The sequence below is a fragment of the Nyctereutes procyonoides genome, unplaced genomic scaffold (genome assembly GCF_905146905.1).
Source record: "Nyctereutes procyonoides isolate TBG_1078 unplaced genomic scaffold, NYPRO_anot_genome, whole genome shotgun sequence".
NCBI lineage: Eukaryota > Metazoa > Chordata > Mammalia > Carnivora > Canidae > Nyctereutes > Nyctereutes procyonoides.
The window spans coordinates 2,429,922-2,445,910 of record NW_026575020.1 but is presented as its reverse complement, the minus strand read 5'-3'; the positions used below and the strand labels follow the sequence as shown (position 1 = coordinate 2,445,910).

The 15,989-nt window shown below is 40.9% G+C and overlaps 1 protein-coding gene across 4 annotated transcripts in view; it reads right to left on the bottom strand.

Moving 5' to 3' along the window:
- Positions 1–15,989, bottom strand: part of STAT3 (signal transducer and activator of transcription 3) — a 74,746-nt gene that overhangs the window by 23,552 nt on the left and 35,205 nt on the right. For all 4 annotated transcript variants that reach the window (XM_055320255.1, XM_055320275.1, XM_055320265.1 and 1 more), the window contains exons 2-4: positions 9,711–9,839; positions 8,203–8,347; positions 7,362–7,460 (exon numbers count right to left, since the gene is read on the bottom strand). In XM_055320255.1, coding sequence (XP_055176230.1) covers positions 7,362–7,460; positions 8,203–8,347; positions 9,711–9,838 — 372 coding nt within the window. In that variant the 5' untranslated portion in view covers position 9,839. The remainder of the gene's footprint in view (positions 1–7,361; positions 7,461–8,202; positions 8,348–9,710; positions 9,840–15,989) is intronic.

The window sequence follows — 15,989 nt, the reverse complement described above, 5'->3', positions numbered from 1 at the left end:
TAAAGAGTAATAAGATACTTGAGCCCCCAAAAAAGACCACATAGGGGAGCCTGGGTGGCTCAGTCGGTTAGGTGGCCAACTCTTGATTTCGGCTCAAGTCTTATCTCGGAGTTGTGGGATCAAGGTACATCAGGCTCTGTGCTCAGTGGGGAGTCTGCTGGAGATTCTCTCCCTCACCCTCTGCCCCTCCACCTGCTTGAGTGCATGCTCTCTCAAATAAATAAATCTTAAAAAAAAAAAAAGCTATAGTAATCAAGACAGTGTATGTTGGTATAGGACTTAGGTATCAACCACTGGAACAGAATTGAGAGTCCAGGAAAGACATCATAGGCCCGGTTTTCCAAACTAGAAATTCTGTCTCAGAGACAGACTTCACACTGAATCACCAAATCCTTCTGGCTCTGTGCTCTGTAATCACACAAACAGATCTCTAGTGCCCCGGCTCAGCTTCAGCACCAACTATTAACCTTTTTGCCTCTAATCCTCATTTCCAATCTGGTTTCTACACTGATACCAGGAGTCACCAAAATAGATCCAAACATGCCAGTTCTACAGGGACCCATTCTCCCCCTTTCCAATTGTCCCCAACCAAGTCCACAGAACACAAACTTCCCTGAGAAGTTTAGAGAAGGCAACCTCCTCTCCTATTTATTCTCTTCAGAGGGGGAGTGACTCATCTGATTAGGAGAAAGACTCTGCACTCACAGATCTTCGAAGAACCCAGCACTTTAGCTGGTACTTCTCCTCCACCTCTGCCTTCCTAGGGTACACTCAGGGCAGAAGTGAGCGCCTGGTTTCTAGAAGCAGTTCTAGAGACCTAGTGCTCTGTGTTCAGTAAGTATTAGTCTCTGGTCTTTGAAGCTCCAATATGGATGGCTTTGCAAACCAAATCTCTGCACCCCAAGATCTAATATAGGGGCAGGCATCAGAGATTCCCAAGGGTTGCCAGCCCAAATCGTGTTTTCCAGTTTTTTTTTTTACCAACAACAATACAACTCAGACTTTGGTCTGTTTTTGACTGCCAGGTCTATTTCTAAATTGGCACTGTACGTAAAGGGGAACAGAGGTGGTTAAATACTACCCACGGAAGCCTGACTCTAGTACCCTTATAAAACACTATTGGCTCCCCGCTGCTTCCAGGTATATCCATTTCAACCCAGCACAGACAGATGCTTCACACAATCTGATGACAAGTGAAGCCTTCCCTCCCTGTGTTGCAGTTATCCCAAACTACTCAGTCTTCCCACACACACAGCATGTTTTTCACACTCTACCTCCTCAGGAGCTGTCCGCTCAGCTTGGCATGCGCTTCTGCCCAAGCACCCCTAAACTCATTCACCTTCAATCAAACCCAATGCAACTATTTGCTCTCCTGTAAAACAGTACTCAACTTCCGTAGGCAAAATTACTCACATCTTCCTCTATGTTTCTCTCACTTTGACTGTTTGTATATCTATCATCCCAACTAGACCGAGAGCCCTGGTTAGTAGGGATCACATCTACTCATCTTCCTCTCTGGTGCTCTACTCATAAGATACTTAAGAATATGCCAGATGATGTAAACAGAGAAAATAACAGCAAGGCCTAGGCTGAGGCTGCAAATATTCAATTCATAGTTCTAGATCAAGGGCTGAAAATTTTTCCTGCAGAGGTCAGATGGTAAATATTTTTGGCTTTGTGGGTCATACAGTCTCTGCTGTAAATACTCATAAGCCCTGTCATCGCAGCATAAAAGCAACCATAGACAACGTATCGCTAAATGGGTGTGGCTGTATTCCCCAAAATTTCATTTACAAAAACAGGCATAACAAGCTGGATTTGGGCCATCGGTACTGTTTGCCAACCCTGTATCTATAAGATTGGGAACATCCGTAGGGCATCTACTCTCCTCTGCCTCTTATGACAAAGTTAGAGCCTGTACCCACATTGGCTCAAATCGAATATTTTTATCTTATGGGACAGGATGAAAATATAAAGGTTCTCCATGACAGAAAACTCCAAAACCCATGCATGGGTGAGCACTCTTTGATAACCTCCTGGTTTCCAGTGCCTCCAACAGTAGTGTTATCTGTTCCCCCCTTGCCCATATCTGAGCACATCAACACTCTACTTAAAGTTCTTCAGCGGGTTTTCATTTCTTACAGTCTTGGTGACATTGATGATGCGGGTGATAGTGACTATGACAGCAGCAGCTAAGGGCAGTTGCCGTTTACTTCACATGTATGTGTCAGGTACTGTTCTAAGCATTTTACAGGCATGAATTCATTTAGTTCTAGGAAGTAGGTACTATAATCATTCCCAATGGAGGAACATTCCCACTGCCTGAGGTTTACACAGCAAGTGGCAAAGCTATGAGGCTCAAACCTAGGCAGTCTGGCCCCCAAACCCTTGTGGTAAACCGCTTTTCCAAAGCCCAGTCGATGGGCACGACTACCTAAAGGTGTTCACAATATGGCCCTTGACCTTTCCTTATCCAACCAGATGCTGAATTTTTCCACAACCCTTCCCAAGAATAAATGTGTTAATGTCTCCATGTCTGACCATGATCTTCTCTCTGCCTGGAGTGTTCTCTCCTCATCAGCTGGGTATACATGTAATCAGCCTTAAGTCTTAGCTCAAACACAATCTCTCTTTCTCTGTGATACCTGCCCTGACTCCCTCAGTTAGGCTTACATGTCCTTTCTTCTATGTTCTGGCTACATCTTTGTTATGTCAGAGAAAAAAAAAGTACTCTTATGTTCACAGCAGCATTATTTACAACAGCCAAAAGGTGGACACCACCCATGTGTCCCTCAACAGATGAATGGATAAACAAAACGTGGTCTATATACTGTGGAGTATTATTCAGCCTTTGAAAGGAAGGAAATTCCAACTCATTTACAACAAGGATGAACTGTAAGGAATTATGGTAAAAGTGAAGGAAGCCAGGCACAAAAATAGAAACTGTGTATGAGTCTACTTCTATGAGGTCCCAAATTCACAGAGATAGAAAGTAGAGTGGTGGTGGCCAGGGGTTGCAGTGAGAGGGGAACAAAGAACTGTTGTTTAATGGGTATAGATTTTAGTTTTGTCAGATGAAAAGAGTCCTGGAGAGGAATTGTAGAACAACGTAAGTGAACTCAACACTACTGTCCTGTACACTTAAAAACGGTTCAGATAGGGGCGACTCGGTGGTTCAGGTAGATAAGCATCTGCCTGCAGCTCTAGTCATGATCTCAGGGTCTTGGGATCCAGCCCTGCATCAGGTTCCTGTTCACTTCTCCCTCTCCCTCTTCCCCTCCCCCACTCATGCTCTCTCTCCCTCTCTCTCTCTCAAATAAAGAAAAGCTTTTTAAAAAGGCTCAGATGGTAAATTTTATGTTATGTGTATTTTATAAAAAAAATTTTTTTAAGTGGGGTGGGGAAGAAAAAAAAGTCTCTGATTATAGTAAAGAAAATAAAACCCGGGGATCCCCGGGTGGCACAGCGGTTTGGCGCCTGCTTTTGGCCCAGGGCGCGATCCTGGAGACCCGGGATCGAATCCCACATCGGGCTCCCGGTGCATGGAGCCTGCTTCTCCCTCTGCCTGTGTCTCTGCCTCTTTCTTTCTCTCTCTCTCTCTCTCTCTCTGTGACTATCATAAAATAAATAAAAATTAAAAAAAAAAAAAAGAAAAGAAAACCCACTTAGAAAAAGTAAAAAAAGTCTCCTATAACCAACCACTGTGATGAATCAGGTATAAAACATTCCAGACATTTTATCATACATACCAATAATATATGCATATTGCATACAAGTGTTTTTACTATTATGAATCAGATCTTTTCTTCCCTGACATTTTCTAACAGGTTATTGTTGCTCTTATATAAGAGAACTACATAAGATTCTTAAAATATTTATCTTGAATGCAATCGTCTTTCTGAACTCTTCTTAGTGTCAATAGTTTTTTTTTTTTAATTTCTCTTGGATCTTATAGGAAGACCTATCTATCTATAATGACAATTTTGTCTCTAGCTTTCCAATATTTAAACCCAATTCCTTTTTCTGTTTTACTGTATTAGTTGCATCCTTCATAAAAATATCAATTGTAGGAGGCATCCTCAATTTTGTAACTGTTTTTTTTTTTTTTTTTTAAAGATTTATTTATTTGAGGGCAGCCCCGGTGGCTCAGTGGTTTAGTGCCTGCCTTCAGCCTGGGGGCATGATCCTGGAGATCCAGGATCAAGGCCCGTGTTGGGTTCCCTGCATGGAGCCTGCTTCTCCCTCTGCCTGTGTCTGCCTCTCTCTCTCTCTCTCTCTCTCTCTCTGTGTCTGTCATGAATAAATAAATAAAATCTTAAAAAAAATTATTTGAGAGAGAGAGAGACAGAGAGTGGGGTAAGAGGGGCAGAGGGAGAGAATTCTCGAGCAGACTTCCCATGGAGTGGGGAGCCCAATACTGGGCTCAATCTCTCGACCCATGAGATCATGATCCTAGCAGAAACCAAGAGTTGCACACTTAACTGACTGAACCACCCAGGCGCCCCTTGTATCTGTTTTTAATGAAAATACTTTAGTATTTAGTGTTTCACCATTGTGCATTCTGTTCCATTTGGTTTCTGACAAGATTCTTTATTGTATTCAGAAGGTCCTGACAAATATTATTTACTGTGTTAAGAAATTTTTTTCATCTAGAATGGGCACTAAGTTTTGTTGTCTAACAAAAAATATGTTTTTTCTTCTTTAACTTACTAATTTAATGAATTACATTAATAAAATTCCTGATCCTAATGTTGAGCCATCCTTGCATTCCAAAAATATAAGCCATGCTTGGTACACTAAAAAAGATACCAAAAGCCTAACCATTTTCTTTACTTACACTTCTTTTTTAGGCTTTTTTTTTCTTTTTTAGGCTTTTATATTAGGATTATTCCAACCTCATAAAATAAGCTGGAAATACCTCTTGTCTTTTTATACTTTAAAGAGTTTAAATGATAATAGAACTATCTATACCACAAAAGTTGTTAAAACAAAACTTTTGAAACCATCAGGCCTATTGGCTTTTTAGGTGGGATAGGGAGTGTTCATTTTTTAAAAGTCTTTTTTTCAATATATTTTTTATGGTCATCGATTTATTTATTTAGTATTTTTTTAGTATATGTTAATTTTGTGTTTTATTGCATTATGAAGTTGTTTGATTTTTCTCTTTATGCCAGACCACAACCACCTCAAAAGCAAAGGTCAAAACTCACGTAACACATATGATATATACACACATACACACATAATAGATCAGATATTATAGATATATTAGATATTCTAAATGTTCTATATAGATAATATATCTAGACAGATAATATATTAATATACTAGATAGACATGTCTCTCATATATCAACATAAGTGAGAAGACCAGTAGCATGGAACTGTTCTTCAATGGGCCGGTTAGTGTCATGTTATCTCTATTCCCTAAACTAATTGTATCTCTAGCTCTAGTGAGCATACTCTCAAAGTTAACCACAAAAGAGAAATGCATATGAACCTGAATGATTTAATCCCAAACCATCTCCAAGGCTATACACCTAAGAAGAGTACATTATCGTACCTCACTGGGGCAAATGTGAACTGTTACAGTTGGGGAAAGGAATCTAGACTTATAAAATTAAAATACATAAACTCTTTGACCTAGCAATTCCATGCCTGAAAATCTATCATAGAGAAGTCAAAGCACAAATATGTAAAGTTGTAAAGAGAGACACTGTAGTAATTTTTATAATGGAAAAGAAAAACTAGAATGGAGCAAATGTCTATCAAAGAGGGGGAAATTGCATAAATTACAGCAAATCTACACCACAGAATATTATGCAACAAATAAAGAAAATGAGTTAACTTTATACAACTTGACACTAAAGGATTTATAGGATATAATATTAAATGAAAAAAGCCAGATGCAGAGTATTAAATTCATTTAAATATGGGGTGAGGGATCCCTGGATGGCTCAGCGGTTTAGCGCCTGCCTTTGGCCCAGGGCGTGGTCCTGGAGTCCTGGGATCGAGTACCGCGTCGGGTTCCCGGCACGGAGCCTGCTTCTCCCTCCTCCTGTGTCTCTGCCTTTCTCTCTCTCTATGTCTATCATAAATAAATAAATCTATAAATAAATAAATAAATACATAAATAAATAAATGGGGTGTGTGTGTGTGTCTTCTGTAGTTTATATGAGGCTGGAGAAAGGCATGAAAGGATATACACTAGACTATTAATGTTGGTTTACTGGGAAGAGATAATAAAGAGAGGGAATGGGGCAGCCCCAGTGGTGCAGCAGTTTGGCGCCGCCTGTAGCCCAGGGCGTGATCCTGGAGGCCCTGGATCGAGTCCCATGTCGGGCTCTCTGCATGGAGCCTGCTTCTCCCTCTGCCTGTGTCTCTGCCTCTCTCTCTCTCTCTGTGACTATCATAAAATAAAATTAAAAAAAATTAAAAAAAAATTAAAAAAAAATATTTTATTTATTTATTCATAGAGACAGAGAAAGGCAGAGACACAGGCAGAGGGAGAAGCAGGCTCCATGCACTGGGAGCCCGATATGGGATTCGATCCAGGGTCTCCAGGATCGCGCCCTGGGCCAAAGGCAGGCGCCAAACCGCTGCGCCACCCAGGGATCCCAATAAATAAAATCTTTAAAAAAAAAATAAAGAGAGGGAATGACATCTTAGATTTTTGTAAAATTTTCTTCCTTGTACTATTGTATTGTGTCAAGTTTTAATTCCTTGTACTATTGTATTGTGTCAAGTTTTAATTTTTTTAAAGATTTATTTTTTTTAAACATTTTATTTTATTTTATTTTTATTTATTTATTTTTTATTTACTTATGATAGTCACAGAGAGAGAGAGAGAGAGGCAGAGACACAGGCAGAGGGAGAAGCAGGCTCCATGCACCGGGAGCCAGATGTGGGATTCGATCCCGGGTCTCCAGGATCGCGCCCCGGGCCAAAGACAGGCGCCAAACCGCTGCGCCACCCAGGGATCCCAAGATTTATTTATTTATGATAGACATAGAGAGAGAGAGAGGCAGAGACACAGGAGGAAGGAGAAGCAGGCTCCATGCCGGGAGCCCGATGCGGGACTCGATCCCGGGACTCCAGGATCGCACCCTGGGCCAAAGGCAGGCGCCAAACCACTGAGCCACCCAGGGATCCCCAAGTTTTAATTTTTTTAAAGAAGAGTACATTATGTACTCAAGAAAAAAAATAAATTCTTTTCATTGTTTAAAAGAAAACCCCCCAGTACATCCACTTCTACCATGGAAGTCAGTGTCCATCCTAATGACTGTGTAAGAGCAAGCACATCTTTGTGCACAAGAAGAAAAGCACATATTCAATAGTACTTTGTTTCTTCCCATGTCTCACCTGAGCTGCAGTGGCTGCAGTCTGTAGCAGGCGGGACTCTTCCCACAAGCACCGGGCCACAATTCGGGCAATCTCCATTGGCTTCTCCAGATATCTGCTCTATAAGTAGGAGAGAGAAAATGAAAAGTAGCAGTAAACTAAGAAGATGTGGACCCAAAAGATTACATCTACTATATGAAATAATAAAACAAGGGCCTCAGAACCTGGCTGGCACCAGTGGGAGATGAAGGAAGAACAGAAAAAAGACCGTCACAATGAGATGTACTTCTGTGACAAAAAGTACATTAGTCTGAGTCTTTGGACAATATGCTATCGTGGTCTTACATGGAGGTGACAGACCTTGTCCGTGGGTGTCCAATTATAGTCAAACATTTAATATTGAAAAATAAGTCATCTGGGGCGTTTGGGTGGCTCAGTTAGTTGGGCATCTGACTCTTGACTTTGAGTTAGGTCATGATCTCAAGATCATGGGATTGAGCCCCGCACTGGGTTCTGCTGGGCATGGAGCCTGGTGAAAATTCTCTCTGCCCACATCCCCCCACTAAAAAAAAAAAAAAATTAGGTCATCTTCCTATGAAACCACTAGTTCTAATCTTGTTATTAACATGCTAATGTAATACGATTACCGTTAACAATTATATGATGACGTCAACGGACAAAAGAATTGGATTTCAGATAATGATGCTCAAGGGAGGGTACACAGAGGTTTGAGAAAGGGCTAATAATTTCTCCTTTGACTTAAAGTACAAGATAGAATCTCATTACCCAGGCTCATGAGAAGAGAAATACTTCCTGGACAGAAGCTAACATCCTACTCTGCAGGGTCAGTTTCTTATCACACCTGAAGGAACTGCTTGATTCTTCGCAGATTGTGCTGATAGAGAACATTTGACTCCTGTAGGAAACGGCTGTACTGCTGGTCAATCTCACCCAAGAGATTATGAAACACCAAAGTAGCATGTGATTCTTTGCTGGCTGCATATGCCCTGGGAAAAGAAAGAAGGATACAGAATGATTCTGAAACCTACATACACTCGCATGCACACACATGCGCACACATGCATGCACAGAAATCACCATCAAGGAGCGAAGAAAACAAGACAAACCTGATGCTTTAACTCACTCATCACTTTAGATTCACCTTGCTCAGCAACAAGATATGTCATTTAATGATTATTAACAATTATAATCAGATACTACAAGCCACTGTCATAGTCTATACTTAAAAGATATTAGTTTATTATAAGAGTAATATCTTATATACTTATAAGATATTAGAGCGAAGTGAACAGATATGCTAGTTTGCTTTCTCAGCTCCACAGCCAGATTATTAGTAGCAAATAAGCAATCTCAGGCTGGGGTGGCCCATCTCCATCATCTCTGACTCACCTCCCTGGGCCCTCACCAAATTCTAGAAAAAACTAGGTCATAGGCCTGAATTAAATGAAAATTAATAGATGGATCTGAACATATCAAAATGAAAAAAAAAAAAAAAGGGACACCTGGGTGGCTCAGTCTGTTAAGCAGCTGACTCTTGGTTTTGGCTCAGGTCATGACCTCAGGGTTGTGAGATGAAGCCCCGTGTCACTTCTGCACTGGGCATGGAGCCTGCTTAAAATTATGTTTCTCGGGGCACTTGGGTGGCTCAATTGGTTGAGCATCTGCCTTCAGCTCAGGTCATGATCTCAGGGCCTAGGATCGAGCCCCACATCAGGCTCCCTGTTCAGCAACGAGCCTGCTTCTCCCTCTTCCCTACCCCTGTTCTCCTGCTATCTCTATCTCAAATAAATAAATAAAATCTTTAAAACAAATAAATAAAACAAATAAGATTCTCTCTCTCCCTCTGCCCTTTCCTGGAGCTCTCTCTCAAAAAAAAAAAAAAAAAGGAAATAGTTGTTGGAATTCTGAGCCATTATCTTCTCTAAGAATGAGTTTATTTCTCTTACTCTGTGTCTCATTCCTTTAATTAAAGGGGAATCAGAATTATGGTCCCAATTTCCACCCATGAGAGAACTCTCACTGAAGCAAAAAATATTTGTAGTGCATCCCTGGAGTGTCAGAACACACAGAGGACCTCAGCAAGGAAATGAGATTCAAATCAGCCTTCAAAACAGCTACCCCAGGCAGGCTGCTTCAAGGTGCCAAGAGACAGTTGCCCACACACACTTCTAATGGATAAAATGCTTTTGCAAGACTGAGAGTACCTCTTTATCTCCTGATCTCTTTCATCCCATCACCTGTACCCATCAGTTTTTTTATGAAATAGGACAGAGTTAAGCTAGAATAGGTTATGTTTCTTGACTCAAATCAAAACTTGACACTTTGGGGAATTTCTCAGGAAGGACTTACCAATCTTGACTCTCGATCCACGGGGCCAGAAACTGCCGTAGCTCCATTGGGAAGCTGTCGCTGTACAGCTGATGAAGCTGCTCTAAGTACCGTGTGTCGAGTTGCTGTAGCTGATTCCATTGGGCCATCCTGTGGAAATCAGGGGTCCCAACCGTAAACCAAAATGTTCATATGGTCACTGCAAGCACTAGTGTGAGTAAACAATCTAGAAACACCCCATCTACCCAACACAGGCATCAGGTCTGTGATTAGGGATACAAGATGCTTTGGACAGGATCCTATATGTTTCTCCCAGTTTACAGCAACACAGACACATTGATAGTCTCTGGAAGCACACTACAGTTTCTCCTACACTGGGATGTCAATGGGAGCATGGCATCTGCCAAGTTCCAGAATCCATTAGCTACCAGAGGTGTGTGAAGTTGAAAAATACCTTAACTTCCAGATTTCCACTTCCTCATCTATAAAACAGAGATCATCATTCCCACCTCTCATGGCTGTTGAGATAATATTTTTAAATATCTCGGCTCAGTATGTGCCATGCAACAGATGCTCAACAGATGTCAGCTCCTTTCTTTCTACCCTATCCCCCTTTTTAAGAGGGTTAACTGGAAGATATAGTCAACAAACATACGCTAAACCCAATATGTGGGATGTAGCTGTTCAGCGAAGACACAGAGCTAACTCTAAGAATATAGGTTTAAAAGTATAAGCAAAGACCTTCCTGGGATTCTCTCACTCAATGAAAAGCAATTTTGTCTTTAAAAGTTCTCAGTTGAGGGATCCCTGGGTGGCGCAGCGGTTTGGCGCCTGCCTTTGGCCCAGGGCGCGATCCTGGAGACCCAGGATTGAATCCCACGTCCGGCTCCCAGTGCATGGAGCCTGCTTCTCCCTCTGCCTGTGTTTCTGCCTCTCTCTCTCTCTCTCTCTCTCTCTCTCTCTCTCTCTCTCTCTGTGACTATCATAAATAAATAAATAAAAATTTTAAAAGTTCTCAGTTGAGGATGAGAAAGGAGAGAGGCTAAATACCAGTCATACAAGTTGTCCCCAAGCTCACAAATACCCCAGAGAAATGCTCAGGTATGAGAAAACAACCCAACTGATCGCCTTTAGCCCTCTTCCTGAATAGCTTAGGTCACAAAAATATCATTACAGACTAAGAAGTCTTAAGAAGTGGCCAAAATAACTAGAGTAATAGCCAAAGACTAATATATTTACAGATCAAAGTATACTAAGATGATTCTCTGGGATTGTGCGAACATTTAATGAAAGGCTGAATGCACACAAACACGTACACTTATCTAGAGTTCTTGGATTTGTTTCTCAGAGAAGGCACAAAGAAGCACCCTCATAACTGCTCTTTTCGTTAAAAAGTATGGGGCAAACTGGTGCCCCAGCAGGTCTTCTGTTTTTAAAGAAGCAAGCGTAATGGTAGTTATGTGGTTCAGGATCAGGTTTCTGTACAGAACTCGAGAGGCCTGCACTGCAGTTCTCCCTCCATCTTCTTTGGGGACACACACAGAATACCCCACCTGCTACTGCAAAGATGCCATCAATTGGTAGAACTCTCACGCACACATTCAGAAAAGCACAGGCAGTACCTTCCCAGTAGTCTTTTACGCTTTTAATTTTTTTAAAAAAGATTTATTTATTCATGAGAGAGAGAGAGAAAGAGAGAGAGAGGCAGAGACAAGGGCAGAGGGAGAAGCAGGCTCTATGTAGGGAACCCGATGTGGGACTTGATCCTGCGACTCCAAGATCACACCCTGGGGTGAAGACGGCACTAAACCGCTGAGCCACCAGGGCTGCCCCCAGTAGTCTTTTACACTGAATAATGAACAATCTAAGGCAGCACTATCCAACAGATATAATGCAAGCTACGTATGAAATCTTAAATTTTCTAGTAGTCATATTAAAAAAACAAAAAAAAAGGGGGACACCTGGGTGGCTCAGCAGTTGGGCATCTGCCTTCGGCCCAGGCTGTGATCCTGGAGTCCCGGGATCGAGTCCCACATCGGGCTCCCTGCATGGAGCCTGCTTCTCCCTCTGCCTATGTCTCTGCCTCTCTCTCTCTCATAAATAAATAAAAATCTTAAAAAAAAAAAAAAAAGAAACAAGTAAATTTATTTATTTATTTATTATTTATTTTTAAATATTTTATTTATTTATTCATGAGAGACACACACAGAGAGAGGCAGAGACATAGGCAGAGTGAGAAACAGGCTCCATGCAGGGAGCCCGATGTGGGACTTGATCCCGGGACTCTGGGATCACATCCTGAACCAAAGGCAGACTCAACTCTGAGCCACCTAGGCGTCCCATGAGCATACAATTCTTGATCTTGAGTCACAAGTCCAAACCCTGAATGGGGCACAGAGCTTACTAAAAATAATAATAATAAAATCAAATTAAAATATATATATATCTAAAACGTTAGCACCTCTACATGTAATTGCACAAAAATTAATGAGGTACTTTTCATTCTTCTTTTGGTACTAAATTCTCTAAATCCAGTGTGCACTTTACATTTACAGCACAGAACTGAGGTATTTACAGGCTTAAATTGCACTGGTGAAAAGGTTCAACAAGCAAAGCAATGAGATTGTCAGAATGAGGTATTTGCCCCAATCAGACCAATGTTTACACAAATAAAGTAAATCTTTCAACATTAGAAGTGGCGCTTGAGATTAAAAAAAAAAAAACCCAAAACAATGTCTGCCTTCCTGTTAGGCAACCCCCAAACATTTTCAGCTACCACACCTTTGCTGTTGCCCCTGTCCTCACTACCCCCATGACCAACCCGCCACAGGACAGATGCTGCTTGGGCAGTGGTACATGTATACTAAACTGGCTGGAATGAAAGCAGTAGCTAAGGTATAACCATGGTGTATATTACTCTCAACAAGAAATCAAAGGCCACTAGAACTCTCTTACAACATGCACATTAGGGCCAAGGTAAAATCTGCCTCAAAGCTACAAGTATGAAGATCTGCCTTATGTTTCTCAGGATGTGATTTGCATAGAAATCTGTATAACATGTCACTTTATGTAGATGCTACTGTATACAAGTGCCAAAACTCTACAACTACATAATTCAGTATGACAGTCACTAGCCAGATGTGATCACTGAGCACTCGAAAGGTGGCTGGTTCAAACTGAGACATGCTGTAAGTGTGAAGTATACACTGGATTTTGAAGATTTCGTATAAACAACAACAAAGGATGTAAAATATCTCAATGTTGAAATGGTATCTTAGATATACTGGGTTAAACTAAATATATTATTCAGGGGTACCTGGGTGGCTCAGTGGGTTAAGTGTCTGCCTTCGGCTCAGGTTGGGATCTCAGGCTCCTGGGACCGAGCCCTGCATCGGGCTCCCTGCTCAACAGGAAGCCTACTCTTCCCTCTGCCTCTGCCTGCTGCTCCCTCTCCTTGTGTTGTTCTCTCTCTCTCTGTCAAAAAAATAAATACAATCTTCATATATATATATATATATATATATATTCTTCATATATATACACACATACACATATATATGTATATATATACACACATATATATTATTAAAATTAATCTCATTCAATTCTTTTTACTTCTAATGTGGCTACTAGAAAATACATTACATATGTGTCTTGCTTTGCTTTTTTTTTTTAAGATTTTATTTATTTACTCATGAGAGATACACAGAGAAAGAGGCAGAAACATAGGCAAAGGGAGAAGCAGGCTCCATGCAGGGAGCCTGATGTGGGACTTGATCCCGGTGAGCAGCCGAAGGCAGATGCTCAACCATTGAACCACCCAGGTGTCCCTTACTTTCTATTTTTATTGGACACTGCCTCTCTGATATAACCAAAAAGCGATGGTTCTCCTAATAAAGGATTTAAAGAAATAGATACCTACTTTTTTTTTTTGATACCTACTTTTTTTAAGTACACTCTGTAACTGCAATGTGTGGCTCAAACCCACAACCCCAAGATCAAGAGTCACGTGCCCTACCAACTGAGCTGGCCAGGAGTCCCTAGACCCCTACTTTTTATAATAAAGTCCAGTGTTATAAATTAATAAAAAATAGACTAATTGCTTAATTGCTTATCTTGGATACAAATGTAGAGCCATCACAATCTCTTCCCTGAAGTCCTACTTTATTTAGAACCATAAAGCAACACCCCACTACACCTGCTCAATTAGAGATGAAACACTGGGATCACACACAAATATCTGCATTTTCAAACCATTAAAAAGTTACAAGTTGTTGAAAATCATCTAATTCATTTCTAGTCCATAACTCACAGGGGTTTTTTTGTTGTAGTTTTGGTTTTAGTGGGGGGGATGATACAACGGGGATAGTAAGTAGCACAATAATTATGCCATTTCTTTTTTTCTTTTTTAAAAATATCTTATTTATTTATTCATGAGAGACACACAGAGAGAGGCAGAGACACAGGCAGAGGGAGAAGGCAGCTCCCAGCGGGGAGCCTGATGTGGGACTTGATTCCAGGACCCCAGGATCAGGCCCTGAGCCAAAGGCAGATGCTCAACCACCGAGCCACCTAGGCGTCCCAACTATGTCATTTCTTAAGCCAGCAACCAGTTACTAGTTTTTTTTTTCCTGTAAAATTAAAGCACCAAAAATGACTGGTGTTATGCTCTACTTCTTAGTCTAATCACTTCAGGTAATCTCGTAATAGCTATCCTATATTTTTTTAAAAAATCATTGCAAATTAAAGCCAAAAAGCAGGTAGCATTTTCAAGGAGAACATGAGCAGAGTCAAGTAGTGATGACTTCCTTACAGGCAGCTTAGTTATAAACCATATTTAACTCACAGCAGTCACAGGGCAATCAGCCCAAATGCTCTTCATTAGAACTGCATATCCTTAGGAGATCACTAGCCAAATTGTCTAGGAAAACCACTGCCAACTAGCTTGTGGCCACTGTTTTACTGGAAAAAGTTTTACAAGAGCCTACTTATTTCACAATCTCAATTCTGTTTTTTCAAATTACAAATTAATCTAAAGAACTCCACTTAAGTTCTAACTAAAGTATTTATCTGCAGAATAATGCTAAGCCTGTAATTTAATAACCACTTTCATTGAACCGCAGGGCCCAGAAAATGATTTGTACAATTTGAATGCCAAGTACCATTCGGTGCGCACAGTAGAGAAGTGAATTCATTCCACAGAGGGGCTGGCTGAGGGCACAATGTCCGGGTTAATTCTCTCCAAAGATGAGTGCTAAGTTTAGGTTAGCAGACAGCAGATGGTAGCATATAAAGGGAATGTAAGTGTGATCCTGTTTTCTACAACTTTAGAGAAAAGAAAAATAAAAATGAAACAGTAAGTCACCAAAGACTTTCCGGACTTTTCAAGACAGGAATTTCTCAACCCCTTGGGGATAACTTACCAACAAGTCATAAAGCAAACAGCTATTGTCTGATGGGGAACTTATTACTGTAAAGATCACACACACAAAAAAAAATTGTTCAAAGTCACAGTTCTCATTAATATACTGCATTCTAAGGAAACCAAGAGATGTGTTGAGAAACACAAATCAGGACCCCTTACAAAAGGGATTCATTATCATTTCATAACACTTTGTTTTAAATTAAGATTTCTACTTCACATCCATGCACTGGTGGATTTACAAGTGGAGTGAGGGCCCAAAGTGAGGCCCCTGGGGACATCCAACAATCCAGAACAGAAAGTGATCTAAAGATAATTTCTGTTCCACCTTGCAGTATGTCACAAGATTCTCCTTTGGGTACTAGCCATACTCTATATTAGAAATACCTATATTATAAATAGAGCATAGCCATTATTTCATCAGTTGCCTATACTAAGCCCCTCTTTGCTGTCAGGAAAGGCCCAGTGACTAAGGCAACCTAAGTAGTATAAAGTAACAGAAATATTCTTGCACTAACTTCTATAGAAATTAGTCCTTTTAAGAAGATTTTTAAAAAAGATTTTATTTATTTATTTGACACAGAGAGAGAAAGCACACAGGCAGGGGAAGAGGGAGAAGGAGAAGCAGGCTCCCCACTGACCAGAGAGCCTGACACAGAGCTCGATCCCAGGACCTTGAAATCATGACCCGAGCCAAAAGCAGATGCGTAACCGACTGAGCCACCCAGGCACTCTGAAGATATATATATATTTTTAAAGATTTATTTATTTGTGAGAGAGAGAGAACAGGGGAAGGGGCAGAGGGAGAGAATCATCAAGCAGACTCCCCATTGAGCTCAGAGCCTGACATGGACCAATCCCAAGACCCAGGAGATCAT